This window comes from Dendropsophus ebraccatus, chromosome 11, assembly GCF_027789765.1.
Source record: "Dendropsophus ebraccatus isolate aDenEbr1 chromosome 11, aDenEbr1.pat, whole genome shotgun sequence".
Lineage (NCBI taxonomy): Eukaryota > Metazoa > Chordata > Amphibia > Anura > Hylidae > Dendropsophus > Dendropsophus ebraccatus.
The window spans coordinates 45,240,559-45,268,011 of NC_091464.1; the positions used below are offsets into that span (position 1 = coordinate 45,240,559).

The 27,453-nt window shown below is 45.2% G+C and overlaps 1 protein-coding gene across 3 annotated transcripts in view; it reads left to right on the forward strand.

Annotated features, from left to right (window-relative positions):
- The first annotated feature begins 462 nt into the window (after positions 1 to 462).
- Positions 463 to 27,453, forward strand: part of CLUH (clustered mitochondria homolog) — a 43,497-nt gene continuing 16,506 nt past the window's right edge. For 2 of the 3 annotated variants that reach the window (XM_069944679.1, XM_069944680.1), the window contains exons 1-7: positions 16,828 to 17,431; positions 22,474 to 22,667; positions 22,747 to 22,918; positions 23,128 to 23,271; positions 24,223 to 24,350; positions 25,933 to 26,087; positions 26,915 to 27,040. In XM_069944679.1, coding sequence (XP_069800780.1) covers positions 16,858 to 17,431; positions 22,474 to 22,667; positions 22,747 to 22,918; positions 23,128 to 23,271; positions 24,223 to 24,350; positions 25,933 to 26,087; positions 26,915 to 27,040 — 1,493 coding nt within the window. In that variant the 5' untranslated portion in view covers positions 16,828 to 16,857. Of the gene's footprint in view, positions 675 to 16,827; positions 17,432 to 22,473; positions 22,668 to 22,746; positions 22,919 to 23,127; positions 23,272 to 24,222; positions 24,351 to 25,932; positions 26,088 to 26,914; positions 27,041 to 27,453 lie in introns of those variants that run through there. The other variant, XM_069944681.1, reaches the window with a different exon arrangement.

The following is a 27,453-nucleotide window of genomic DNA, read 5'->3' on the forward strand; positions in this document are numbered from 1 at the left end:
ACAGCGCCACCCCTTGTCCTCAGGTTATGTATATTACAATTCATCTCCATTCACTTTAATGGAACTGAGCTGCAATACCCACACAAACTGAAGACAAGAGTGGTGCTGTTTCTAGAAGGAAGTTGCCATGGATAACACCTGTAATAACAAAAGCTGCAAAATCTGTTGGCGCTATAATAATAATAATAATAATAATAATAACAATAGCAACCAGCAACATTGTGAAGTGCAGGCAATGCAAATTATTTAGAACGTTCATTAACTTTTATGTTTTATACTGAAATTTAATACACATATGCACGAACACACATTCTTTGGACACATCACAATGTCTGACTTGTTTCATTGACAGTGTCTAGCCTGAGCCAGTCATAGCTACTCTGGGAAAAAAAAATAACCCTGTCCCTTTAAGGCGTTCAGTGACTCAGCAGACAGCTCTAGTTTTGTCCCTCAGCGGCTGCCGTCGCTGGAGTCGGCTCTGGAAGGTCGGGTGGCAGAGGTTACAGCTGCACCACGTGTGTGTGTATGTGTGTGCTGAGCGGCCGGCTCTGTCCTTCCAGCAGCGCGATCCACCTCCAGCCCCAGCACAGAGGACATGGTGAGCAAGACGGAGGAGGCCGGCGTGCAGAGCCCCGCTGCCCCCGCACACAGCCCCGACAAGAGGCCCTGCTGCGGTAAGGAGCGCCGCCGTGACATGCAGGGGACACTGCAGACTGATGCACCGTGTGGAGGTGACACCGAGCTCTGCAGGGGGGGAGGCACTGACACTGATGCACCATAGAGATGCCGCATGGGGTTTTATACTTTCTCCATACACTCTCTTGATCTGTAGGCCATGCCATCAGACTGGACAACTGACAGGTTACAGTGTTCACACCGTGCGTTTATGTTGCGTTATAACATGCCTCTTCTATATTCATTGATCAACTGCCATGTCTCTCAGTGAGTCCAACAATCAAAACATGTGTACCTTAAAAACGCACAGTGTGAACAGGGCCTGTTGTCATTACAATGTATCAGTGCCCGATTATTTCTGCATGCTGCTGATTGTGCAATCCAGCGTGTGACACACCAGTGGAGACCGATCAGCCTTATACTTGTGTGTACTTTGTCAGACATGTCCTAGAAGTTTTCCTCAACCTGTGGCTCTATAGCGGCTGCAGAGCTGAGGCTCCCACCATGCCTGCACAGCCGAAAGGTTATCTGGGCATGATGGGAGTTGTAGTATTGTGACTGTGTGTACGGGCAGTGTGCGACTGTGTGTACGGGCAGTGTGCGACTGTGTGTACGGGCAGTGTGCGACTGTGTGTACGGGCAGTGTGCGACTGTGTGTACGGGCAGTGTGCGACTGTGTGTACGGGCAGTGTGCGACTGTGTGTACGGGCAGTGTGCGACTGTGTGTACGGGCAGTGTGCGACTGTGTGTACGGGCAGTGTGCGACTGTGTGTACGGGCAGTGTGCGACTGTGTGTACGGGCAGTGTGCGACTGTGTGTACGGGCAGTGTGCGACTGTGTGTACGGGCAGTGTGCGACTGTGTGTACGGGCAGTGTGCGACTGTGTGTACGGGCAGTGTGCGACTGTGTGTACGGGCAGTGTGCGACTGTGTGTACGGGCAGTGTGCGACTGTGTGTACGGGCAGTGTGCGACTGTGTGTACGGGCAGTGTGCGACTGTGTGTACGGGCAGTGTGCGACTGTGTGTACGGGCAGTGTGCGACTGTGTGTACGGGCAGTGTGCGACTGTGTGTACGGGCAGTGTGCGACTGTGTGTACGGGCAGTGTGCGACTGTGTGTACGGGCAGTGTGCGACTGTGTGTACGGGCAGTGTGCGACTGTGTGTACGGGCAGTGTGCGACCGTGTGTACGGGCAGTGTGCGACCGTGTGTACGGGCAGTGTGCGACCGTGTGTACGGGCAGTGTGCGACCGTGTGTACGGGCAGTGTGCGACCGTGTGTACGGGCAGTGTGCGACCGTGTGTACGGGCAGTGTGCGACTGTGTGTACGGGCAGTGTGCGACTGTGTGTACGGGCAGTGTGCGACTGTGTGTACGGGCAGTGTGCGACTGTGTGTACGGGCAGTGTGCGACTGTGTGTACGGGCAGTGTGCGACTGTGTGTACGGGCAGTGTGCGACTGTGTGTACGGGCAGTGTGCGACTGTGTGTACGGGCAGTGTGCGACTGTGTGTACGGGCAGTGTGCGACTGTGTGTACGGGCAGTGTGCGACTGTGTGTACGGGCAGTGTGCGACTGTGTGTACGGGCAGTGTGCGACTGTGTGTACGGGCAGTGTGCGACTGTGTGTACGGGCAGTGTGCGACTGTGTGTACGGGCAGTGTGCGACTGTGTGTACGGGCAGTGTGCGACTGTGTGTACGGGCAGTGTGCGACTGTGTGTACGGGCAGTGTGCGACTGTGTGTACGGGCAGTGTGCGACTGTGTGTACGGGCAGTGTGCGACTGTGTGTACGGGCAGTGTGCGACTGTGTGTACGGGCAGTGTGCGACTGTGTGTACGGGCAGTGTGCGACTGTGTGTACGGGCAGTGTGCGACTGTGTGTACGGGCAGTGTGCGACTGTGTGTACGGGCAGTGTGCGACTGTGTGTACGGGCAGTGTGCGACTGTGTGTACGGGCAGTGTGCGACTGTGTGTACGGGCAGTGTGCGACTGTGTGTACGGGCAGTGTGCGACTGTGTGTACGGGCAGTGTGCGACTGTGTGTACGGGCAGTGTGCGACTGTGTGTACGGGCAGTGTGCGACTGTGTGTACGGGCAGTGTGCGACTGTGTGTACGGGCAGTGTGCGACTGTGTGTACGGGCAGTGTGCGACTGTGTGTACGGGCAGTGTGCGACTGTGTGTACGGGCAGTGTGCGACTGTGTGTACGGGCAGTGTGCGACTGTGTGTACGGGCAGTGTGCGACTGTGTGTACGGGCAGTGTGCGACTGTGTGTACGGGCAGTGTGCGACTGTGTGTACGGGCAGTGTGCGACTGTGTGTACGGGCAGTGTGCGACTGTGTGTACGGGCAGTGTGCGACTGTGTGTACGGGCAGTGTGCGACTGTGTGTACGGGCAGTGTGCGACTGTGTGTACGGGCAGTGTGCGACTGTGTGTACGGGCAGTGTGCGACTGTGTGTACGGGCAGTGTGCGACTGTGTGTACGGGCAGTGTGCGACTGTGTGTACGGGCAGTGTGCGACTGTGTGTACGGGCAGTGTGCGACTGTGTGTACGGGCAGTGTGCGACTGTGTGTACGGGCAGTGTGCGACTGTGTGTACGGGCAGTGTGCGACTGTGTGTACGGGCAGTGTGCGACTGTGTGTACGGGCAGTGTGCGACTGTGTGTACGGGCAGTGTGCGACTGTGTGTACGGGCAGTGTGCGACTGTGTGTACGGGCAGTGTGCGACTGTGTGTACGGGCAGTGTGCGACTGTGTGTACGGGCAGTGTGCGACTGTGTGTACGGGCAGTGTGCGACTGTGTGTACGGGCAGTGTGCGACTGTGTGTACGGGCAGTGTGCGACTGTGTGTACGGGCAGTGTGCGACTGTGTGTACGGGCAGTGTGCGACTGTGTGTACGGGCAGTGTGCGACTGTGTGTACGGGCAGTGTGCGACTGTGTGTACGGGCAGTGTGCGACTGTGTGTACGGGCAGTGTGCGACTGTGTGTACGGGCAGTGTGCGACTGTGTGTACGGGCAGTGTGCGACTGTGTGTACGGGCAGTGTGCGACTGTGTGTACGGGCAGTGTGCGACTGTGTGTACGGGCAGTGTGCGACTGTGTGTACGGGCAGTGTGCGACTGTGTGTACGGGCAGTGTGCGACTGTGTGTACGGGCAGTGTGCGACTGTGTGTACGGGCAGTGTGCGACTGTGTGTACGGGCAGTGTGCGACTGTGTGTACGGGCAGTGTGCGACTGTGTGTACGGGCAGTGTGCGACTGTGTGTACGGGCAGTGTGCGACTGTGTGTACGGGCAGTGTGCGACCGTGTGTACGGGCAGTGTGCGACCGTGTGTACGGGCAGTGTGCGACCGTGTGTACGGGCAGTGTGCGACCGTGTGTACGGGCAGTGTGCGACCGTGTGTACGGGCAGTGTGCGACCGTGTGTACGGGCAGTGTGCGACCGTGTGTACGGGCAGTGTGCGACCGTGTGTACGGGCAGTGTGCGACCGTGTGTACGGGCAGTGTGCGACCGTGTGTACGGGCAGTGTGCGACCCTGTGTACGGTCAGTGTGCGACCCTGTGTACGGTCAGTGTGCGACCCTGTGTACGGGCAGTGTGCGGGATTGTACGGACATGTGCTGGCCTAGCAGCCTGATGCCCTTGGGAGCGGTGTTGCTGTGACACTACCAATGCCCTGGCCTTCCTGCTCTACTTGCCCGGCTCTGATTATTAGTAGCCCGGCTGGCAGTCTGTGATCGCTCGTCCTTGATCTGTATGGCTGGCTGCAATGTCACAGGCCTGATCTTCAGCCTCTCCTATGGTGGAACTTAGTATCAGCCCTGAGGTTTATTGCACTTGTTACAAATGGAAAGCCTTTAGAGGGATGTTACATACTAGGTGACAACTCTCATGGACAAGCACAGTTAATGCGTTTTACATGTGAAACTTGATGGTTGTCTCCAGCGGGTCATCGCCCAGGAATTGGGGGAGGATAATGGTTTTCCTTCTGGGCCTGCGCAAGTTGTATCATTAGGCAAGGAACCTTATGTTAGTGCATTGTGGCTCCTTGTTCCTGGCGAGGTCTCTTACAGTGTATGGTGGAATGGAGCTGCGTTAGGGAATAGAGATCAGCGCAACTTGAACATACTTGAGTCTGTCCGAAGCTGGACGCATGCTCAAGTTGCGCTCTGCTCTAGTGCTGGTCCAACCACGAGTCCTCTCCTGCCCCTGATTGGTAGATCTCTCCCTATACATGAACAGTGAAAGATCTTTCAACCAAGGCTGGTTGGGTGAAGAGAAGCCGCCATGGGTCACCCTGATGACTTGAGCAGGAAACCCCACCCCTCTATGATGCGGCTCCATTAGAATCGATAGAGCCATATCACAGAGGGGCGGGGGTTTCCTTCCACTGGGGGTGGGTCGGCCGCCTCCAGTGCTTCAGCCCAGGCCTGATGATACAGTCACTTTAAAGGGGTTTCTGGGTAAAATGTATTTCTAATTTGTACTCAGGATAGGCCATCACTATCAGTTTGGTAGGTTGCTGTTTTTTTAGTACATGTCATGATTAGGCTACGTTCACACATTCTCTTTTTGTCAGTCCATTTTCAACCAAAATCGGGATTGGGTTAAAAACACAGAAGGTGTGCTAATCTTTCCATTATAATTTTGCCCTGTCAGTTCCAACTCCTGGTTTTGGTTAAAAAAAAAAAAAAAAAACTGACAAATACTGTGTGTGAACATAGCCTTATTTTGCAAAACCAGAGTCACATCTGCTGGAAAACCATCCAAGCACAGGCTGTACAATTGGCTTTATGTTCTATATATTTTATTATAGCAGTGTTTCCCAATCTATTGCAAGACTACAACTCCCTGCATGCTCCAACAGTGAAGAGGCTGTCATGGCCTGCTGGGAGTTGTAGTTTTGTAACACCTGGAGAGCCACAGATATATATTATATATATTTGGAATACATGCACATGCTTTGGTCTTTAATTATTTTACTGGAAAACTCACTGAAAATGGAATAATGCCGGGTGTTTACCCCAATAATTACTTGTCACCCCCAGTATAAGAGAGATCAGGACATCTTGTTCGTGTTCTTTAGTCTTATCTAAACAGTGCTGGCAGCCATGGCAGTAGATGATGGCAAGCAGTGTACAGGTCAGCACATGATGGCAGTAGATGATGGCAGGCAGGGTACAGGGCAGCACATGATGGCAGTAGATGATGACAGGCAGGGTACAGGGCAGCACATGATGGCAGTAGATGATGACAGGCAGGGTACAGGGCAGCACATGATGGCAGTAGGTGATGGCAGGCAGTGTACAGGGCAGCACATGATGGCAGGCAGTGTACAGGGCAGCACATGATGGCAGGCAGTGTACAGGGCAGCACATGATGGCAGTAGATGATGACAGGCAGGGTACAGGGCAGCACATGATGGCAGTAGGTGATGTCAGGCAGTGTACAGGGCAGCACATGATGGCAGTAGGTGATGTCAGGCAGTGTACAGGGCAGCACATGATGGCAGTAGGTGATGGCAGGCAGTGTACAGGGCAGCACATGATGGCAGTAGGTGATGGCAGGCAGTGTACAGGGCAGCACATGATGGCAGCAGGTGATGGCAGGCAGGGTACAGGGCAGCACATGATGGCAGCACATGATGGCAGTAGGTGATGTCAGGCAGTGTACAGCTATAGCAGGTCGCTCAGGAGGTGACAGTAAGGAGAATACTGTAGGACCAGGCAGCGCACACAGCGTGTCTATGGCATCTGCTCCCAGAGCTTTAATCAAGGTCACCTTCATCAGACCAAACCATTTTTTCTTCACTTTTAGGGGCGCTCTGCGTATATATTCACTACAGTTCTGAGCGCAGATAGCTATTAGCTATTGCCTATTCCCATGAATTAGTCGCCACGTTCACTTGACCCTAGAATCCTACTCGATCTTGAAGCGATGCACAACATACGCCGGAAGTAGCTGTATGTAAATCGGGACACCCCCGTGTGGCGTAAGATTCTTGGTCGCGCTTGGTAACCCCGGAAGTGATTAGACGCCATGTTGTGGCTGGCAGTGGAAACAGGAAGTGAGCGCTAGGTTACGGAGCGGACCGCAGGGCTGTATTATTAACTCGTTACGCTCGGAAGCGAGAATAATCTCTGCAGCTGCTGATGTCCGTGGTAGAGAGCCAATAAGTCACACGAGGGATAATGCCAAACTGTAGAGAGGCATGGTGACACACGTGATGTACTCCTAGTGTCTGATTGATAGGGACCCCACTAGAACTCTTAGGCCTGGTTCACACTGAGTATTTTTCATGCTGATTTTGCATCAAAATCGATGTGCAAACCGCACAGATTCCACTCCCCCTTGTGTTTGGTCAGGGTTCACACTGCCAGGTTACATTGTGGGCTATCCTGGATGTGCCCCCAGTGGATGGGACTACCTGTAACTAGAACCTTACACAGACCTGTGGAAGAGACCCCAGGATGAGCCAGGCTTCTGTCAGGGATTCCACTACAAACCCAAGAAAGTGTTGTCATATGCCGCCCCCAGCACTACATGGCGACTGCCAGTAATGCATGTCATGTGGCGACCAGCGCAGTGTGCACCGCCTGCATCGCCACTAGGGCTGCCTTTACACACAGAGATTTATCTGACAGATTTTTGAAGCCAAAGCCAGGAGCAGACTATAGAGAACAGGTCATAAAGGAAAGGCTGAGATTTTTCCTTTTTTGAAATCCATTCCTGGCTTTGGCTTCAAAAATCTGTCAGATAAATCTCTGTGTAAAGGCACCCTTAGAGAAGTGTGGGCTCGTGTAACACAGCTATTTAGTTTCCAGAAATCCAGCAAGTGTGCATTGCTGCTGAGCACCAGGTCACAGTACAAGCAACCTGTGGGTGGTGACCTCAGTCACTGGTTAGCGCTCATGCAGCCCGAGCTGTGCTGTGATGTTTGGCCATGCTGTGTGGCTTCCTAGGTGTAAAGGGTTATTCCCATCTGGACACTTATGATCAATGTGGATCTCGCTTCTGGTACATCAAGAGGGAGGGCACATTGTTGTCGGTTTTATGCAGTTTGCATAATTCCCATAGAGGTTAATGGACATGGTGTATTCTGCATATCTGGCAATGCTATGCGTTTTGTGCAACTTCCGTTAAAGGGAAACTGACAGCAGATTAGAAGACTGGAACCTACTGTTATGTTTCCATAGGGCTAGAAGCTCTGAGGAAAATTGTAATTTTCTTACAACCTCAGGGCTGTTTTTGTTAAATCTTCAACTTAATTAATATATAAATTGGGCAATTTGATGAAATGGGGGGGGGGGGACTGCCACCCTTGGGGCACCCATATAAACCCACCCCTCCCCACTGCAGAGCGCTGCCTAAATAGAGATGGGGGCAGTCACACATTCTGTGATTACGGCCTGTGCATGGAAGATGTGAAGGACCGGAATCACAGAGTTCCCGACATCATGTATCATTATTACGCTATATATCTTTGTGCTACTGTATTGACAAAGCTGTGCTGCTGTGTCAGTACAGTAGCACGACAGAGCTCCCATGATGTCCAGAGCTCACCGTTCCATTCCGCAGCACATTGTGTATACGGACCATGCACAGAACGTGTGAAAGCCCCCCTAGCACCTTCTAGTTATTCTCTTTAAACATTAATAGAAGTTCAGTAAACCGCACAAGAACACCCCGATTGGCCTTCAGGGACAATAAGCCATCCGAAGTAGCCCTGGGGGCCCTTGAGCTATATGCAGTGAGAGCAGAGGTGCGACCTGAATCATTCAGACATCTATGGATATGCCCAGATTGGGTTTTCTAGCTTTATAACATTCGTCCGCAGGATTTAGTGGATTGTCCATGTACCTTCAGAATTATAAAGTGCTGTCACTGTCATACATATACTTTTTTCATTTTTTTTTTAATTATTATCCCACTGATCAGACATTGATGGGCTAAGCTGTGGGTAGGTCCATAATGTGACATTGGGGGTCACACACAAATAGATAAGCTTTGGTATAAGATTATTGAGAGACCCTGAGTTTCAGTGTAATAATGCAGATAAAGGTGGAGAAGTTTCCATGGAAACCAATGAAATGAGAATTTTTGGGGGCATAGGTTAGAAAACCAGAGCGCCTTGTTTGTTTTTTTTTCGTTTGTGCTCGTTTCTAAAAATGTTTGTCCATAGACTGTATCCATGTTTTCCAGGACTCCCTAGGGCTGCATCCAACAATTTCAGCCATCAGTTATAAAATGCTGCATGCTCAGGTTGGCTCGTGTCCATAGTCGTAGACAGAGGTCAGTGGACACTGTGACTGGTCAGCCCCGCACTCTGCCATTACCTGTCTGTTTTTAAATAGGAGAAAGACCAAAAAGGCCAGGAGGATGGAGCCTTGTGTAATCCGGTTATGTACAGTATATATGAGTGCACAGTATAGGAGGACTCTCACCTCAGAGCCCCTTGGGCTTTATGCATATAACCTTACACAAAGGGGTAGCTCTCAGGAGATGGCTGCCGGACGGATGATCCAGATAACAGGATACTCACACCAGTGGGGTCAGTTCGAACAGTGCAGTAGGAAGAAGGAATAAAATAAATATGTTGCTTGCCCTGCTAAAATATCCTATCTATAAACAAAAAACAAAATCCGTGGCACTCAGGTAATACAAAAATATGTGGGTGCCAACCTGCAAGCCGGGGAGCCTCCTGGCTGCTAAATAGTCCAAAAAGAATCAGTAGCACTCAAATAGTGAAAAACGTGGAAAATTTATTCACATCCCAAAAATGAACACAGCGACGTTTCTGACCACAGCAGTGGTCTTTTCATTGAGCTTGAGAAAAGACCACTACCGTGGTCAGAAACGTCGCTGTGTTCATTTTTGGGATGTGAATAAATTTTCCACGTTTTTCACTATTGGAGTGCCACTGATTCTTTTTGGACTATATATATAATTTTTTTTTATTTTTTTTTATTTTTTTTTTTTTGTATGTGTGTTTAGAATATTTTGGCTGCGCCAGGAACATATCTATTTTTTATTTCTTACTACTGCACTGTCTGTTTGGACATCTTTCTTTAATATCCAGCATTGACTTTTTCCCCCCAGCAATTTGTGCTGCAGTATGTTCTGTGGGATCAGAGCAGACAGGCTAGCCTTCACTGCCAGTGTACATCACGGTGCCCATGACCTGTCTAATACCGTCGGTTGTCCTTGGACAAGTCATGGTTGGTTCTAACCACTGTGTACTAGGAACACCCTATAAAGCCCTGAGTCTTGTGGATGCTCTGACCCAGTCTATTCATTGCAGTTTGGCCTTTGCCTTAGATCCTTTCCTATATATACCTAGTACTTCTATTTCCAACACATCAGCATTAGGAACTGTGGGGGAGATTTATCAAAGGGTGTAAAATTTAGACTGGTGCAAACTGCCCACAGCAACCAATCACAGCTCCGCTTTCCTTTCAGCACTGCCTAAAGCTGAGCTGTGATTGGTTGCTGTGGGTAGTTTGCACCAGTCTAAATTTTACACCCTTTGATAAATCTCCCCCTGTGTGTTTGTTTCCATTGTCACAAGAAAATTGAAGTTCCCTTCACCTGTCAGTGGTTCTATTGTTACGGCTGATTGATGTATAATCACATGTAGGGTAGTAGAATAGTCACACACATATGGGAACGTACCCATGGAGTGGATTTCAGATTTGCAGCTTGTCAGCTTTAGTTTGTGAAATATTGCAACCTGCAGTTTTGTGGATTTTGCTGTGGACCGCAAGTGCTGTTGAATGCATACTCTGGAAAAAAAAAACTGCATTTAGGATCGGCAGCAAAAAATGCACAGCATATGTCAGTGTCTTTGGCTCAGTTCACACTTCCCATACTACATACCACTGCATGTTCTCGGTCAGTTGCAACTCTAATGACCTGAATTGACTTGTGTAATAGCAATGTAAAAATATGTCCATATTTTTTGATTATTGTGAACCTAGCCTTTAAATGAGCAATGTCTCTTTAAACAACTTCCCTTCATTTGATAGCCTGTGTGATTCCTAACATGTTTATAAATAACGTTATTTACCAAAAATGACTCCTTATGGTGCGTTCACACCTACAGGATCTGCAGCTGATTTTCTGCAGCAGATTTAATTTAAATAACTGAACACAGCATCAAATCTGCTGCAGATCTGCTGCAGATCCTGTAGGTGTGAACGCACCCTTACGCTAGAAAAGCAGCTATAACGGGATCCTTCTGATGATCATTTCTGCTTATATACACATGCACTGGGTTTGCAAGGTGCTATGTCCCATGGGCAAACAGCCCAGGTCTGGTCCCACCTCATGAAATGTAGAAAATAAGAAATAGCTGTGCACCACAGTTACAGGAGAAGTCCGGCCAAAATTATTGTTTTATATGTTAGTGATGGAAAGTTATACAATTTTATAATGTACATTAATTATGGGAAATGCTCATATACTGCTATTTCCCTTAATTTAGTGTATCAGGAAGTGTTAGAATTCTCTCAGAAGCAGTGACGTCACGACGGAAGGTGTAATTCCTATAGAGTGTCCAGCAGGGGGCGCTCTATATATAGAAGTCAATGAGTACCATTGACTTCTATATATAGTGCGCCCCTGCTGGACGCTCTATAGAATCAATGGATGTGTGTTGTAATGTAATGTTACGTACTGTACTTTGTGATTGAATACATTTATGGAATACTTTGGGGAGCAAGTGTCCTTGCTTCCCTAAGTAACCCATAAATGTATTCAATGAATACATTTGCAGGGCACCGAGCAGGAAGGGAGAGAGGTGCCCGTGCATCTACCTCCCCCCTCCCTCCCTCCCTCCCTGCTCGGTGCTGGGCACATATACCCAGATAATGGGGATGTAGTACCTGTGCTATCACATCGCCGCCCGCGCCGCTGCTCACACAGGGGCTGCTCTTCATGCCCCCTCCTCCTCCACTCCCCCTCCTCCTCTTAACTTGAATCGAACTATCGCGCCGCTGACTCCCCGCCGCCCGCGCCGCTCCTAAAACTACCCCGCCACCGGTCTCTGCTCCTACATACCGGTGCCCGTCCGCCCTGCATGCAGATAATGGGGGAGTAGTACTGTGTATATGTGCCCAGCACCGAGCGAGGAAGGAGGGGGGAGGTAGATGCACGGGCACCTCTCTTCCTCCCTGCTCGGTGCCCTGCAAATGTATTCATTGAATACATTTATGGGATACTTAGGGGAGCAAGGACACTTGCTCCCCAAAGTATTCCATAAATGTATTCAATCACAAAGTACAGTATGCAACATTACATTACATACACACATACATTGATTCAATAGAGCGTCCAGCAGGGGCGCACTATATATAGAAGTCAATGCTACTCATTGACTTCTCTATATAGAGCGCCCCCTGCTGGACACTCCATAGGAATTACACTGTTCGTCGTGACGTCACTGCTTCTGAGAGAATTCGAACACTTCCTGATACACTAAATTAAGGGAAATAGCAGTATATGAGCATTTCCCATAATTAATGTACATTCGAAAATTGTATAACTTTCCATCAGTAATAACATATAAAAAAAAATAATTTTGGCCGGACTTCTCCTTTAAAGGAGTATTGCACTCAAACAAAAGTTTTGATATGTTGCTGGTCCTAGTGAGACTAACAGTTCATTCTATACTTATTATCTATTCAGCCTCCATTCCCCAGTTCTTAGCTGCTGCTTTCTGCTGAAGAATCAAAAATCTGTGTGTGAGCCTTTCTCTCTGTCTCCCCCTCTTTTCTGAGACAGATAATTTAAACAGGTTCCTGACTGGCTTTATCTGCAACATTGTAGCTTCTTTGTAATGTCAGGAGGATTATTCACAGTGAGGTCATTAGCAACTTGACCTCAAAATAACCCTTCCAGAATTACAAAGAAACAACAATGTTGCAGTTAAAGCCTGCCTGTCTATATCATCTGTCTCAGAAGGGGGGGGGAGAGGGAGACAGAGAAGCTCATACGCATATTTGTGTTTTCAGTAGAAAGCAGCAGCTCAGAACTGGGGGAAGAAGCTGAAATAGATTGTAACAAGTATGGAAGGAATTGTTAGTCTCACCATGGGCAGCAACATATCAGAAGTTATGTTTGAGCGGTACCCCTTTTAAGTGGCTCAGTGGTGAGCGCTCAAATCACCTTTGTCATCATTCTGAAGGGTTAATCTAGCAAAGCCATGAAGGTTTGTAAAAATCTTTTGAGCAACAATTACTTAGGATTACACTCAATATGAAAATTACTTTATCCTGCACAATTATAAATACAGCTCTGGGATGTGACGCTGAAAATGTAACTGTAAACGTAACGTTTTTTTCTTACGTTTTTGCAAAAATAGATGGAAAAATGGATGCAGTTGTGTGCATCTGTTTTGATACGTTTTTCGATTGACTTCCATTATAAAAAAAGGTTCAAAATGCATCCTATTTTTTTAACGTACACATAAAACGTAGCTGACCTCATTTTTGTACGTTGATCCGTTTATTTTAGAAGCAATGGAAAATGGAATCAAAATGGATGTACACAAATGCATCCGTTTCTTTCATCCATCTTTTTTTTTTATAAAACGGATGAAAAAAGCGTAATGTGAACCCAGCCTTACTCAGTGTGAACTATATAATATAAGGTCATGGTTCAGGCATGGCACGGCATCGGAGCAGGTTCTTTGCTTACTTTGATGCTCAGTTTAATGATTCTCCTTGTTTCAGGTTAAATTCAGAATTGTAGTGGTTTCTGGTTACCAGAGAGCAGTGCATGGTGGGAGCTGAGATGGTGGAACACAGAGACAAGGTCACATCAGCATTGTGATGATGAAGTGCAGTCTGTTTCCAGCACAGTCAGATTACATGAAATGTCCGTGTCCACATGTTCATGATCAGGGCTGTGGCATATAGTTTCCTATAATGTTACGTTATTTATATCACTTAGTTGCCATCTCTATTCATGTAGACAGGGAACGTCCTGCAGTATTAGATTAGTTGTTTCACAGTTTGTCAATTTACCAGATTAGGTTGGATTACGATAAACCGTATGGCACAATACTATGGTGTGGACCTGGATCTGGCGCCATTGTATAGGGTCCGACCTACTCTCCTGTTAGCCCAGACATTTAGCAATAGTTCTGATTCCCATGTATTTATGAGAAAAGCGCCCTTCATCTCCTCCCGTCCTTGTCAGCAGAGATAGATGGGCTATGTATATACATACAGAGCAGCCAGTCACTGCTGAGTGTAGGGGGGAGCACTTCCTTCATGAATACAGCAGATCCATCTATGAATCTGCTGTATTCTGTCATTGCTTCTATTAGGCTCTTCACGCATTACGTGTGTGGCCTCCAGTTAACACGTATGCCTTCTACATTGAATGGAATAGAATAGTCAATCTTTTTCCGTAGTGGACTCATTTAGTTTGTAAGTTGAGAGCTTTTCCCGCATACACTCTATGTGGACATCACAAACATGGTGTGAACATTGTCTTAGCCAAATGGCACAATATTATTTTGGTACTATTTAGGCTATTGGCAAAGCAAACCTCACTCGGTTCAGCCCTGGGGAAGGAAGGGGAACTTTTATCAAGATTCGGGTTACTAGGAAGAAGCAGTGTGTGTATTACAGCATTCAACAATGTTGCACCCCTACCTAATAATGTTCTGAAAACAAAAATATAATTCAGTGACTCACAGGTGGCGTCTTCTTTGATCTGAGGCGTCACTTTCCTTTTGCCCTATGTCTGGCCCAGACCTCAAGGATGATTTTTTGCAGTTACAGTTCATCTCTTCAGAACCTGCAGACAAACATCTCAGGCTCCGCACTTTTTCAGCAACTTTCCCTTTTCCCATCCAAACGCTCCCAAACTGTAGTAATTGCGCTGTTTGGTGCACTAAAGTCAGTATGTATGTGGATTGTCCCCTGTATGTAGGATCCCATGCTGTGCCTTCATATAGTATCAATGCCCCTGTTGTGTTTCCATATAGTAATAGTGTCCCCCTGGATATCTCATATAGTAAAAATGTCTTCCTGTATTGCCCCCATATGCCCCCCTGCATTGCCCCCATATAGTAATAATGCCCCCCTGCATTGCCCCCATATAGTAATAATGTCCTCCTGCATATCCCATATAGTAATAATGTCCCCCTGCATTGCCCCCATATGCCCCCCTGCATTTCCTATATAGTAATAATGTCCCCCTGCATTGCCCCCATATGCCCCCCTGCATATCCCATATAGTAATAATGTCCTCCTGCATTGCCCCCATATGTCCCCCTGCATATCCCATATAATAAATGTCCTCCTGAATTGCCCCCATAGTGCTGTGCCCCAACACACAAATAAATATATACTCGCCCAATCCTGGCATGGGGCCGGCCTTCCTCTCTTCTGGCCTCTTTTCTCTCATCCAGCCACCGGAGGGATCCTCCAGCAGGCGCGATGACGTCATCACTGCGCCTGCCAAGGGATCCCTCTGCTAAAGAGCTAGTCGGGCCCACCTGGCCTGGTTATAGAAACAGCCCTGCCAAGATGTATAACCTACTAATATACTGTTATCACTAATGGTACTGGCGTCAATGTGCTTTTGAATGCTTCACCCCGACAGAAAATGGAAAATAGAAGTAGTACAAAATGTGTATTGTCTTCAGCCCCCTGGCTCCTCCCTCTCTCTGTAGACAGTGCATCATTCTCTGAGGTCACTGTAGGCGTGGCTGAATCTTGTCTCTGAGCCCCTCCAGCCTACGTCACCTATCCACAGATACAAACTGTATATATTTTTATTGGGACATTTAGGGGGAGAGAGGTGTGTTTTCAGCAGGCTGCATTGTACTGAGCTTTGCCTTTGCTGCCAGGTTATGCTATTTCACCAAAGCAATAGTCTGCAATGACATAGGATGTTCTATAACAGCTTTGGACAGGGAACTAGTGGGAGTGCTGGGGGAGGGGGAGTAGGCAGGGTGGGAGGGTTGTGAAGATGATCTGAGGATAAGCAATTCTGAGAATTAAAGTACTGGGCAACTGTTCAACTATAGAGTACATTTTAGATGTTGGAGTACCCCTTTAATTTCAGTGGAACTGACCTGCAATGAGGACAAGAGTGGTGCTGTTTCTAGAAGAAAGTAGCTATGTTTTTCATATACAAAATAACCTATTTAATTGAGAAATCAAACCTATAGGTTCTGGATGACCCCCAAGACCCCCATACACGTTAAGAAAAAGCTGGTGAAACTGGTTTACTGTCAGGTGTGGTGGGCTCCCAGCTTCCCCCTGACGGATGATGTGAGGAGAAAATGATCAGACGTGTTTGATTCCAACTGCCTGACCCTTTTGTTTTCAGAGAGATAAAGCCAGTACCAGGGCTGTCTCCCCTCTCCCCATCCAGAACACATGAACTCTTGGCTGAGCATTAAAGGCTAGTTAGTGAACAGTGTAGGCTAGATTTATTTGTGAATTCATTGGGGTTTTTTTTTCCCTCGGATTTACTTGGCAATAGGATGTTAACACTTGTGGGGGTCTGACTGCCAGCACCCCCTCCAGTTATCTGTTTGGAGCAGAAGTGCCCCTAACACTTTTTTGTTTACAGCGCCACACATTTTATAGTGGCTGCATCTAGTACTGCAGCGCTCCACTAAATGTGGACAAGCTGTGGTGTAGTACCAGGTACAACCCCCACAGGATGTACAGCACCAAGCCTGGTAATGAAGAAGCCATAGCACTGCTCAGAATGTGCCAGGTATCTGCCGCTACACTCACATCTGCTGTGTGTTTCAAGGGGCAGCATGAACCCAGACTGAAGTCTGTTGGTGGTTTACTAGTTTTATGCCTCGAAGTACATGCAAAAAACACACTCATACATGCTACTAAAGTGTTTAATTTCATTTCCATTTACAGAGGACTCTGTCACTGGGTCTAGCCTCTGCTTAATATCTATGCGTCTGGTCTATGTGTCCATAACACCGGCTGTATTTAGGATTTTCTAGGCCTTGTAAGACACACAGTACTGGCTAGGGGCCAAGGTAACTTGGTAGCCCATGCACCACCCTTCAGAATTACATCCAGGATCTGCAGGCTGTTCAGTCCCAGTCCCTGTTTATTAATAGTAACATCACAACACAAGGGGCAAGTCGGAAACCATGCAGGTCGAGGAGTGTCTTTCCTACGGGTGATTAACTCCAGAATAATGGGGAACAATATTTGTTGTCAGTTCTGCGGACACTGCCGTCACGTTATTCTTCAGAAGCTCGGCGTTCAGCAGGATGGGGAAGCCGTATCACTTTTACAGGATTCCAAAAGGACAAAAGGTTCTGTCCAGGACTTAGCCGGCAGCGACTATGACGTTTGTCAGTATGGGACATGGGGGAATGATGAGCTTCAGCCCCAAGCGTCAGTGATCTGCCAGGATACGTCTGAGGAGCTTCATGAGCAACATGCTGGCCACGACTCTGAGGAAGACGAGGGAATCTGCGGTTGTGAAGACTTTCACCCCCCTTCTTGTCATTCAGGACGCTCTTCAGAGTCCTCTCACACTTACAATGCATTTCACGGTGACCTTCCAGCTGGCATGACGAATGTGCCAGGCCCTCATCCCTCCCTCCCAGCCTGTGCTGCACCAGGTTTGAACTTTGCTAGACGGCAGCCACCAGAGAGTCCGGAAGGAACAGCTGAGCCGCCTGTGGAGTTTATAAAGGCCAATAAAGAAGTACAGCAAAGGGAATGCCGAGCGTGTTCTGATGAGCGCTTCCCTTCTCATCATGGTAAAGGCCTGCAGATTTCCATCCATTATGGTATTTGGTCAGAGAGAATTAGATACTGGTTGTCCGGGAAAACATAGAGGAGAATAGCCCAATGCTTGTTCCACCCAAAGCCTCCAAATTCCTGTATGTAGCAAGTAGATATGAGCGAAGTTCGAGCAATCTGAACTTGGATGTAGCCCTAGGAAGTCCTGGAAAACATAGATACAGCCGGCTGCCTTAGTGCTGCACTCACACGTTATTACATATTCATTTATGTCATTACCTAGTTGGAAGAGAAATGGTTCCCTGAATGCCGATTCGAGGGACCGTGGCTGAAGCCATATGGAGTTTGGTTGTCTACTGGAAATTAGTTTCAGGTCCGATTCTTTAGAATAAACCATCAGATTGGATTTGGAAAATAAAAAATGGCAAAAATTGTCCTACAAATGACACACTTAGACCAGCAAGCTTCAGTTTTTATGTTTTATACTATGGTGGGTCAGTAGCAGTTGTAGTAGTACTGTATGGACAATGCAGGAGATGTGTGGCTGTGTAGGATAGTAATAGTGGGAACCAAATATAACGTATGCAGCTTGATGAACAGATCAAGGCAATGTGAAGTTGCAATATCAGCCATTTGAGGAAAGTGGTGCTGTTTTTCAGTAAAGAAAAAGTTATCAAAACGAGTAGGTCCTTATTGTAATTCCTCACGTCTGCTTTAGGTTTTATTCTTGTGCTCAGTGTTGGTTTTTTTCCTGATCCGTACATGGATGTCAGCAATCTTATTCCTAGTCTGCAAAAGAATTGTCCATAGTGCTTTCACAATTTCTACAGATGTGTATTTTTTGCTGATGTTACGGATCCCGTAGACTTAATTGCTTAATCCGTTCCACAATTACGGTCCATGCTAGGGTACATTCTTTTTTTTCTTTTCTTTTTCTTCTTTTTCTTTTTTTTGGTACTAATTGCAGATCTGTAAAACTCAGGGTAGTTTTGCCCATAATTGCAGATCCATAATTATGGAAGGCGTGGATAAGGCCTCAGGCTGGGTTCACACTACGTATATTTCAGTCAGTATTGTGGTCCTCATATTGCAACCAAAACCAGGAGTGGATTAAAAACACAGAAAGGCTCTGTTCACACAATGGTGAAATTGAGTGGATGGTCGCCATATAACAGTAAATAACGGCCATTATTTCAATATAACAGCCGTTGTTCTAAAATAACAGCAAATATTTGCCATTAAATGGCGGCCATCCACTCAATTTCAACATTGTGTGAACAGAGCCTTTCTGTGTTTTCAATCCACTCCTGGTTTTGGTTGCAATATGAGGACCACAATACTGACTGAAATATACGTAGTGTGAACCCAGCCTAAATGTACAAATAGTACAGCAGCCATTATACTATGCAGACAGTCTATAGGACCTAATTTTTTTTCAGGAAGATGACTACTGTCAGTAGGGAATAAATCATTGTATCGCACCTTAAAACAGTCATGAACTCTGTCAAAATATTTTTGTTCATTATTTTTGTGAAATAAATAAAAAACCTCCTTAGCCGACACAGGATTTATTAAGGGGGTACCAGAAATTCACAGTGCAGAATGTAGACAGTCTTGCATAGAAAGGAAAGTGAGAGCGGTTTTGTGATTTAATCACGCGTTCCCTTGCGTCGCTTCTTTTCTGTTTGTTCTTGGCTCTTAGCAGAAATAAGACATAATATCCTTTGTTTGGATCATATGACATTCCCGAGTCGTGGTTGGTTGGAGCACGACATGTACATTCCCAGCGCGTAGCACAAAGACACTAAGCTGGTTCGATAACCAAGAGGGAGAATCTGTAGACTTGCTAAACCCACAGAGCCTGTTCTTTCCTCCGCCTGGGGTTGGGACACACCCATAACTGAGCATTTTTTAAACTTTAGTGCCAGTATTGTAGATAACTTCTCCCCTCATCCAGTTAACTCTGCGTTGTCACAGCACATGTCCAATAGTCTCATGAAGAGTATTAGCATGATGAGCCACTCTGGTAGCCGATAATCATGGAAATCAGACACTTTGCAGGTAATTCAGGTATTTGTCGTCTGTTTACATGACGCTGTTCTGTACTTGTTTGTCCATTTATGTCCACATATTTGTTTGTCCACCTATGTCTGTGCTTCTGTCACCTTAAGAGGGTTTCTGGTGTTCTTATATTGCCTTAGGAAATGTGACTAAGCGCTATGTTGATTTACTAGAAAGAGAAAGGAATAGGACATAGATGAGTGAAGACTATTCACTGGAAATGATAATATTTGTGTGTAACGTGCCGATGTTCCTTGCCCAGCCTTACTTGTTAGCCCATTGTCAGCTTAATGTAAGATAGGGAAGATTATTTGGCAGGTATTTGCTCTGATATATTCCATTTCTCTTCAGGTTACAGATATAATATTTTACTGTTTTATAAACTCATAAAATTGAGAAATTTCAAACTAAAAGAACATAATATTGGAAAAATTTGAGTTTTTCATTTTTACTGTCTACTTTTGAATACTTTCCTCTAATACCTGTGGGGTCAAAATGGTCACCACACACCAAGATGAATTCTCTGAGGGGTGCACTTTCCAAAATGGGGTGACTTATGGCAAGATTTTACTCTGCTGACACTACAGGGGCACTGCAAACGCACCTGTCGCTCGGAAACTTCTGCAGCAAAATCTGCATTGAAAAAGCTAATTGGCGCTCCTTCCCTTCTGAGCCCCGCTGTGTGCCCATACAGTGCTTTATGCCCACATATGGGGTACCATTGTACTCAGGAGAACCTGCGTTACAAATTTTGGGGTACTTTTTTCCTCAAGTTCCTTGTGAAATTGAGAAATTTCAAACTAAACGAACATATTATTGGAAGAATTCAAGTTTTTCATTTTTACTGTCTTCTTTTGAATACTTTCCTGTAATACCTGTGGGGTCAAAATGGTCACCACACACCAAGATGAATTCTTTGAGGGGTGCACTTTCCAAAATGGGGTGACTTATGGGGGGTTTTCTCTCTGCTGACACTACAGGGGCACTGCAAACGCACCTGGCGCTCAGAAACTTCTTCAGCAAAATTTGCATTGGAAAAGCTAATTGGCGCTCCCTTCCTTCTGAGCCCTGCTGTGTGCCCATACAGTAGTTTACGCCCACATATGGGGTACCGTTGTACTCAAGAGAACCTGCATTACAAATTTTGGGGTGCTTTTTCTCTCATATTCCTTTTGAAAATGAGAAACTTTAATCTAAACGTATATATTATTGGAAAATTTTAATTTTCCATTTTTTTTACTGCCTAATTGTGAATACTTTCCTCCAGCCCATGTAGGGTTAAAATGCTCATTATACCCCTAGATTAATTCTTTAAGGTGTGTAGTTTCCAAAATGGGGTCACTTATGGGGGTTTTCAGGATACCAGACTTCTAAATCCATTTAAAAAAAGAACTGGTCCCTAAAAAAATCAGTTTTGGAAACTTTCACGAAAATGTGATAATTTGCTGATACATTTCTAAGCCCCATAACACCCTAAAAAAGTAAAATATGTCTACCAAATTATGCCAGAATAAAGAAGACATATTGGTAATGTGACTTAGTAACTAATTTATGTGCTACGATGTTCTTTTTTTAGAAGCAGAGAATTTCAAAGTTCATAAAATGCAAATTTTTTTAATTTTTCATGATATTTTGATGTTTTTCACAAAAAACACACAAAGTAGTGACCAAATTTTGCCACTAACATAAAGTGCCATATGTGACGAAAAAACAATCTCAGAATCGCTAGCATACGTTAAAGCATCACTGAGCTATAAGAGCATAAAGTGAGACAGGTCAGATTTTGAAAAATTAGCCTGGTCATTAAGGCCCAAACTAGCTGCAGCACAAAGGGGTTAAGGATTCTTTATGCCTCTCAAAAAATTGTGTGGGCAGGGCCGTATAAAGATCACTAAATAGTTTGTGCAACCCTTCACTTACATCTTTGTTGGCTTTGCATCCCTTGTTGATGAAGTAGCGTGTCATTTGTCTGATTTCTGGGCCAGTTACCCAGGGCAATATTGACCCATTGAAATGATGTCCCCCTGCCTGTTTTTATCTGTTTTGTCCATAGGGTTCCATTAGAGAGCAATTCTGAGTTGTTGCGCCAATTTAATGGACTCTTTCTCAGTCTTTTTGCACTGTATCAGGTTTCTAAATCCCTGAATATCTGCAGTCTTTTTTTTTTGCAAAGCTTTGTGTGAACTTGGAGGCTAAATATCAAGTTACATAACGCTGTTAATGTACAGTACTTTCCATGCCCTTCAGCACTTTCCATGTTTGATGCTCTTTTAATAATTCATAGTTTTCACATTTACATGGCCCCCAGTTTATGGCTTGTATAAAAAGGTAGAACAAAATTTTTACCTGATGGATTAACCATGAAAATAAATAACTTTTAATGTAGTGAGTCCCATGCTTCAATATGTATTAAAGCAGTGATTCCCAGACTTCATCCGGCCAAAGAACTTTTTATTAGTCTCCTCGTTATCATCACATGAACAATTGCAATGACCTCTACATAGGCCACGGGGCATACTTAGAAAACTCTCCCATATAAATCAGTATGGTCAGCTCCAGTCTATTGTACCTATGTCCACGTGGCTCCTTTTAAAGCTTATTATTTTTTATTGTCCTTGATTCAGAATGCTGTACATATGGTAAGAGGTTAACGTTCAGAATGTAACATAAAATAAAAAAAATGACATGAGTAAAGTAAGTGACATACTGGTACATAGGAATAGAGGACCCTGCCGGTGACCAGCTCAGGCGGTATGGCTGCCCACATGGCCGGCTATGTCTGGAATATTTTAGCACCATTTTTCTGTGCCGAAAAGTGGCAGAAAGCTCACGTGTATTAGTTGCAAGCACATGGCTATCTACTGTCACCATGCACCTGTGGAACCCAGAAGAACCTTCTTGGAATCTTGCGGTTCTGTGGAACCAGCTTTAAAAACCACTGTGCAATACAGCCAAGATTTATCAGTTTACTTATTCCTAATCTTTATTTCTTCATTAGAACATCCAAGCAGCATGACTTTGATGAATGGAGATGGGGCACACGAGCATCAAGCAGAGGTGGAGCCAAAAGAAAACGGACATGATGTTGGTGAACAAGCGGAGGATGGAAGTGAACAGGAGGTTATCGTCATTCAGGATACTGGCTTTACAGTAAAGATTCAAGTCCCTGGGATAGAGACATTTTCCATCCAGGTAACAAGTTGCAGGGCATTCCTTCATCATGCTGCACTTCTCTAGAAACCCACTAACAAAGTTGATGTTGTTTCTTTAGGTGTCGCCTCAAGAGATGGTTCAGGAGATCCATCAGGTTCTTATGGACAGGGAAGACACCTGCCATAGGACATGTTTTTCACTTCAGCTAGATGGGAATGTGCTGGACAACTTTGCAGAGCTCAAGACTATAGAAGGATTTGAGGAAGGTTCTGTTCTGAAAGTTGTTGAAGGTGGGTCATATGGCAAACCTGTCCTCAAACACCTTAAAAGGGACTGTGGGCAGGTTCCTCATTTGGGCTGTAGTTATGTTATCCCCGCTTCCTTTCCAAATATACTGAAATCCGTAATCATTCTATCCTTTAAGCAGCTTTTTTAAGGTGCCATTTAATCAACAAATATTTGAATTTTTTTTTTTAATTGTTTGTATTTTCACTTCTAGAACCATACACTGTGCGTGAGGCCAGGATCCATGTTCGCCACATAAGAGACCTATTAAAAAGCCTGGACCCATCTGATGCCTTTAATGGAGTGGACTGTAACTCTCTGTCATTCTTAAGTGTCTTTACAGATGGTGATCTTGGAGGTAGGTCACATTAGAGCCATAATAGTCTTGGCTACACGTAAAGCGAACCTCGTTATAAATTTCAAAACCTGAATCAACAGGGAATGTGAAATAAAGCAGTCAAAAGGCAGCTTTTTAATCTTGTGCTTCTTGAGAAAAAAAAGACTAAGCGCAGGAAGTTCAGTCATCCGAGCGCTAACAGAGAAGGCAGTCATGTGATTGATTGACACATTGAGCCGTGACTCTGTACTGGACGGAACTCCTGTGCTTAGTCTTTTTTTTTTTTTTTTTTTTCAACCAGCACAAGACTAAAATCTGCCTTCAGAAGAGTTGACTTAAATACCAGAAAGTATAACTTTGTTTTACAGCATAACAAAAAAAAATATTAATTTAATTGCAACCATGTTTTATATCCCATCCCCTGGTGATTTAGATTTAATTGTAATTAGATGTAATTGCAGGCAACAATCAAAATCGTTCGTGTGTCGTTGATTTAGATCTGACCCTAAAATCATTGTTAATCAGTCGCTGTAATTCCACATTCGCTCACTAATTGTTTAGTGTAATCCCAATTTGTTCCTCCTTTTGCTGGGATCAGATGGAGTAAACGATCGTAGTAACAATCATTGTAATGATTGTAACAAACGACTATCGTTCTGTGTAATATGGTGAACGATTTCAGGTTAACGATAAACAATCTAATTTGCGATCGTTTATTGTACATCGTTAAAAAAAGCTTCATTTAATAGGACCCTTACTGTAAACTGAAGCCGATCCTGTAGATTGGTACTCTTTTAGCAAACCTGTTACAAAGCTTGTATGGGCAGTGCTATTTATCTATTGTTTTTACCCAGTCGATAAAGCAGATAGTTTGTACGATACTGTGTGGTTCCTTTTTTTTTCCTCAAGGCATATATAAATTTTAGATCTGGAGATGCAAATTAAAACAATTGTTCATCCCTTTATTTACAGAGAGTGGAAAAAAGAAAAAGAAGGGCACTGAACTTGAACAAATAGATTGCACCCCTCCTGAGTATATTTTACCTGGAAGCAAAGAGCGGCCCCTCTGTCTCCTGCAACCTCAGAACAAAGACTGGAAGGTAAGGGATAGTATTTAATGTTATAGTAAAATATGCAGAGTTTATGATCAATAAGTAGTTTACCTTATTCTCTATTTAAAGCAGAAGTCCAGTGCAAATTTGTATTACAGTATTGTATTGCCCCCCAAAAGTTATACAAATCACCAATACACACTTATTACAGGAAATGCAAATAAAGTGCTTTTTTCCCTTCACTTACTACTGCATCAAGGCTTCACTTCCAGGATAACATGGTGATGTCACGACCCGACTCCCAGAGCTGTGCGGGCTGTGGCTGCTGGAGAGGATGATGGCAGAGGGACACTGAGGGACACAGGGCACTGGAGGGACACTGAGCATCCCTCTGCCATCATCCTCTCCAGCAGCCACAGCCCGCACAGCTCTGGGAGTCGGGTCGTGACATCACCATGTTATCCAGGAAGGGACATCACCATGTTATCCAGGAAGTGAAGCCTTGGTGCAGTAGTAAGTGCAGGGAAAAAAGCACTTTGTGTGCATTTCCTGTAATAAGTTTATATTGGGGATTTGTATGACTATTGGGGGGCAATAAAATACTTTAATAAAAATTTTGTCCGGACTTTTCCTTTAAGGGATGTTGTCTCAAAAAGCAGTCTCCTGTCATAAAGGTTTATTAGGGCATATGGACATCCTATGGTGTCAGAGAGTAAACAGTGATTCTGGCACGGTGGAGCTTTTTATGTAATAAATGTCACCACACAACACTATATGCCATGAATGCCCGACAGATGTGGCCCCCGCATTCCTGTGCCTGGTTGCAGCAAACAGGTGGATGGGATTACTAAAAGTTTAGTGGCCTGTTGTTCACTATCTCTTTAACTTAGATAAGTAAACAGGAGTTACAAGATCATTGCAAGCTACACTGTTTACATAACTCCCGTTTAATTCTGGGAGACTTACAAAAACACTCCACAACTCCCCACTACATGGTTTTTGTAATTCTGGCCATCTCTGTTCTTTGCAACCAGGCCGAACCTGGTTGGGTGTTCTAGAGGGGTGGGACTAACATCTATTCAGCCATACCATGAATGTTTAGATTGATATACCCCTTTAAAGGAGAACTCTGGGGAAATTTCAAAATCGCGGGTGGGCAGGGGTGTGATGAAACATAAAGAAGCTATACTTACACATGCCCGTGCACCCGCAGCGCAGTATTACCAATCACAGACCCCTGGCCGGCCTTCTGCAGCTCCTGGTCCAGTGATGTCGTGTCCCAGCTCAGGAAAGCCCGCTCAGCCAGTCAGTGACTGGGGCAGGAGACCTCTGTAGTCACTCACTGGTTGAGTTTATATTTTCTGCTGGGACATGTGAATGGCAGCTGGCAGTGAGCAGTGACACAGTTCCCCTGTAATACTGCCATTATTATTTTTGGGGTTGTTAATATTTTGCTAGATGTTACATAACACTTTTTGCTCTGTTGCTTGTACTCTACAATGGTTCAGCAATTGGTCTTTACTGCATCTAGAAATCAAATGTAGTGAATAGCACTTAGAGGAATGTTAGGATTTCTCTTATTGATTTTTGCTTAGCAGCTACTTATAACCAATGAGGATTTCTGTTGCAGCCTTTGCAGTGTTTAAAAGTATTCACTATGAGTGGCTGGAACCCTCCTCCTGGGAACCGAAAAATGCATGGAGATCTCATGTATTTATATGTGATCACTATGGAGGACCGTCATGTCAGCATCACAGCATCTACCCGGGGATTCTACCTCAACCAGTAAGTTTGTAAAGGTAGCATTTCTATAACTATATACACCGCTATTACAACTCTCCAAGCAGAGACGAGCAGAAATGGTCAGGCACACGTATGGCTCAGGTAAACACGTTTTCTCCTTCCTTTTAATGAGTCGGGGTCTCGGCACCCAGATCCCCTTTTCCCCGATCAAACATTCTGTCATACCACTAGGACATGTCAAAGTTATAGGTACCTTTTCATTAAATAAGGGTTTCAGAGCAGGCCTGTACACTTACACCATGTGTCATCATATCTGTGGTTCATTGTGATGTTGGACAACAGAAACACATAAAATGACCATATAAATGTGCACATCCAATATCTGTATTATAGTATTTACACATGCAGAAGTGTCTGCAACTATTTCACTAATTGTAATTGGAAGCTTTGCAGTCAGAAACTAGAGAACAAGGGACCCCCAATGCAGAAAGCCTCATGCTGAAATGGGCATAAGTCAGTGCCACAGGACCTCCGCAAACACCTTGCCAACACACATCCCAGCCTAAAAGCCTCCCAGCTTATTGGTATTGGCACTTGATCGGTATTGGTACTTGAAGCTGATTTTGAGACTTTGACACAAGTTTACACGTGCTGTGTGACAAATGTTATTTTTTGTTTGTGTGTTTGTATGTTGCTCATCTGCTTCTTTTCATATAGAACACATTGTAGCACTTGATCTATATCTTCCCCGGCCATCTATTCAGGTTGTTTCTTGTTTTAGAGGAGTTTGTCAATTCTAGACGCCCTTTTCACTCTTTCTGTTTAAACTATTATATAACCATATTTTACTATCTCGATTACTTTTACAGATCTACAGCATACACTTTCAATCCCAAACCAGCTAACCCCAGCTTTCTTAGTCACTCCTTGGTGGAACTGCTTAATCAAGTCAGCCCTATATTCAAGAAGAATTTTGCCGCTCTTCAGAAGAAAAGGTAGACTGCTATACTTTATAAACCTTAACCAAAAAACACTGTACACCTACAAACTGTATGCATAAAATATGACTTATTTCTAGTATCGTCCCTCACCCCCCAGTCAAAAGCTTACGTAGTCTCCGTTTATTTATGTTCACTCAAAAGGATGATTGTTGACTGCTGTCATTGTAAAATTTTGGATAAAAAGATGTTGTCTGGCCTTTTGGTTCTTGGGTTCTGTTCACCATGACTATTGCTAAATTCAAGAGTATACCTGATATAAAAAATTATGCAATTTTTCTACGGAGTATTCGTTTGTTTTTTTACCCAGCCAAATAGGACTAATTTAACAACCTTTTCATAAACTTGTGAATAAAATATTCTCTGAATATTCTCAAAAAATGTTGCAAACAAGTTCACCTGGTACTGAC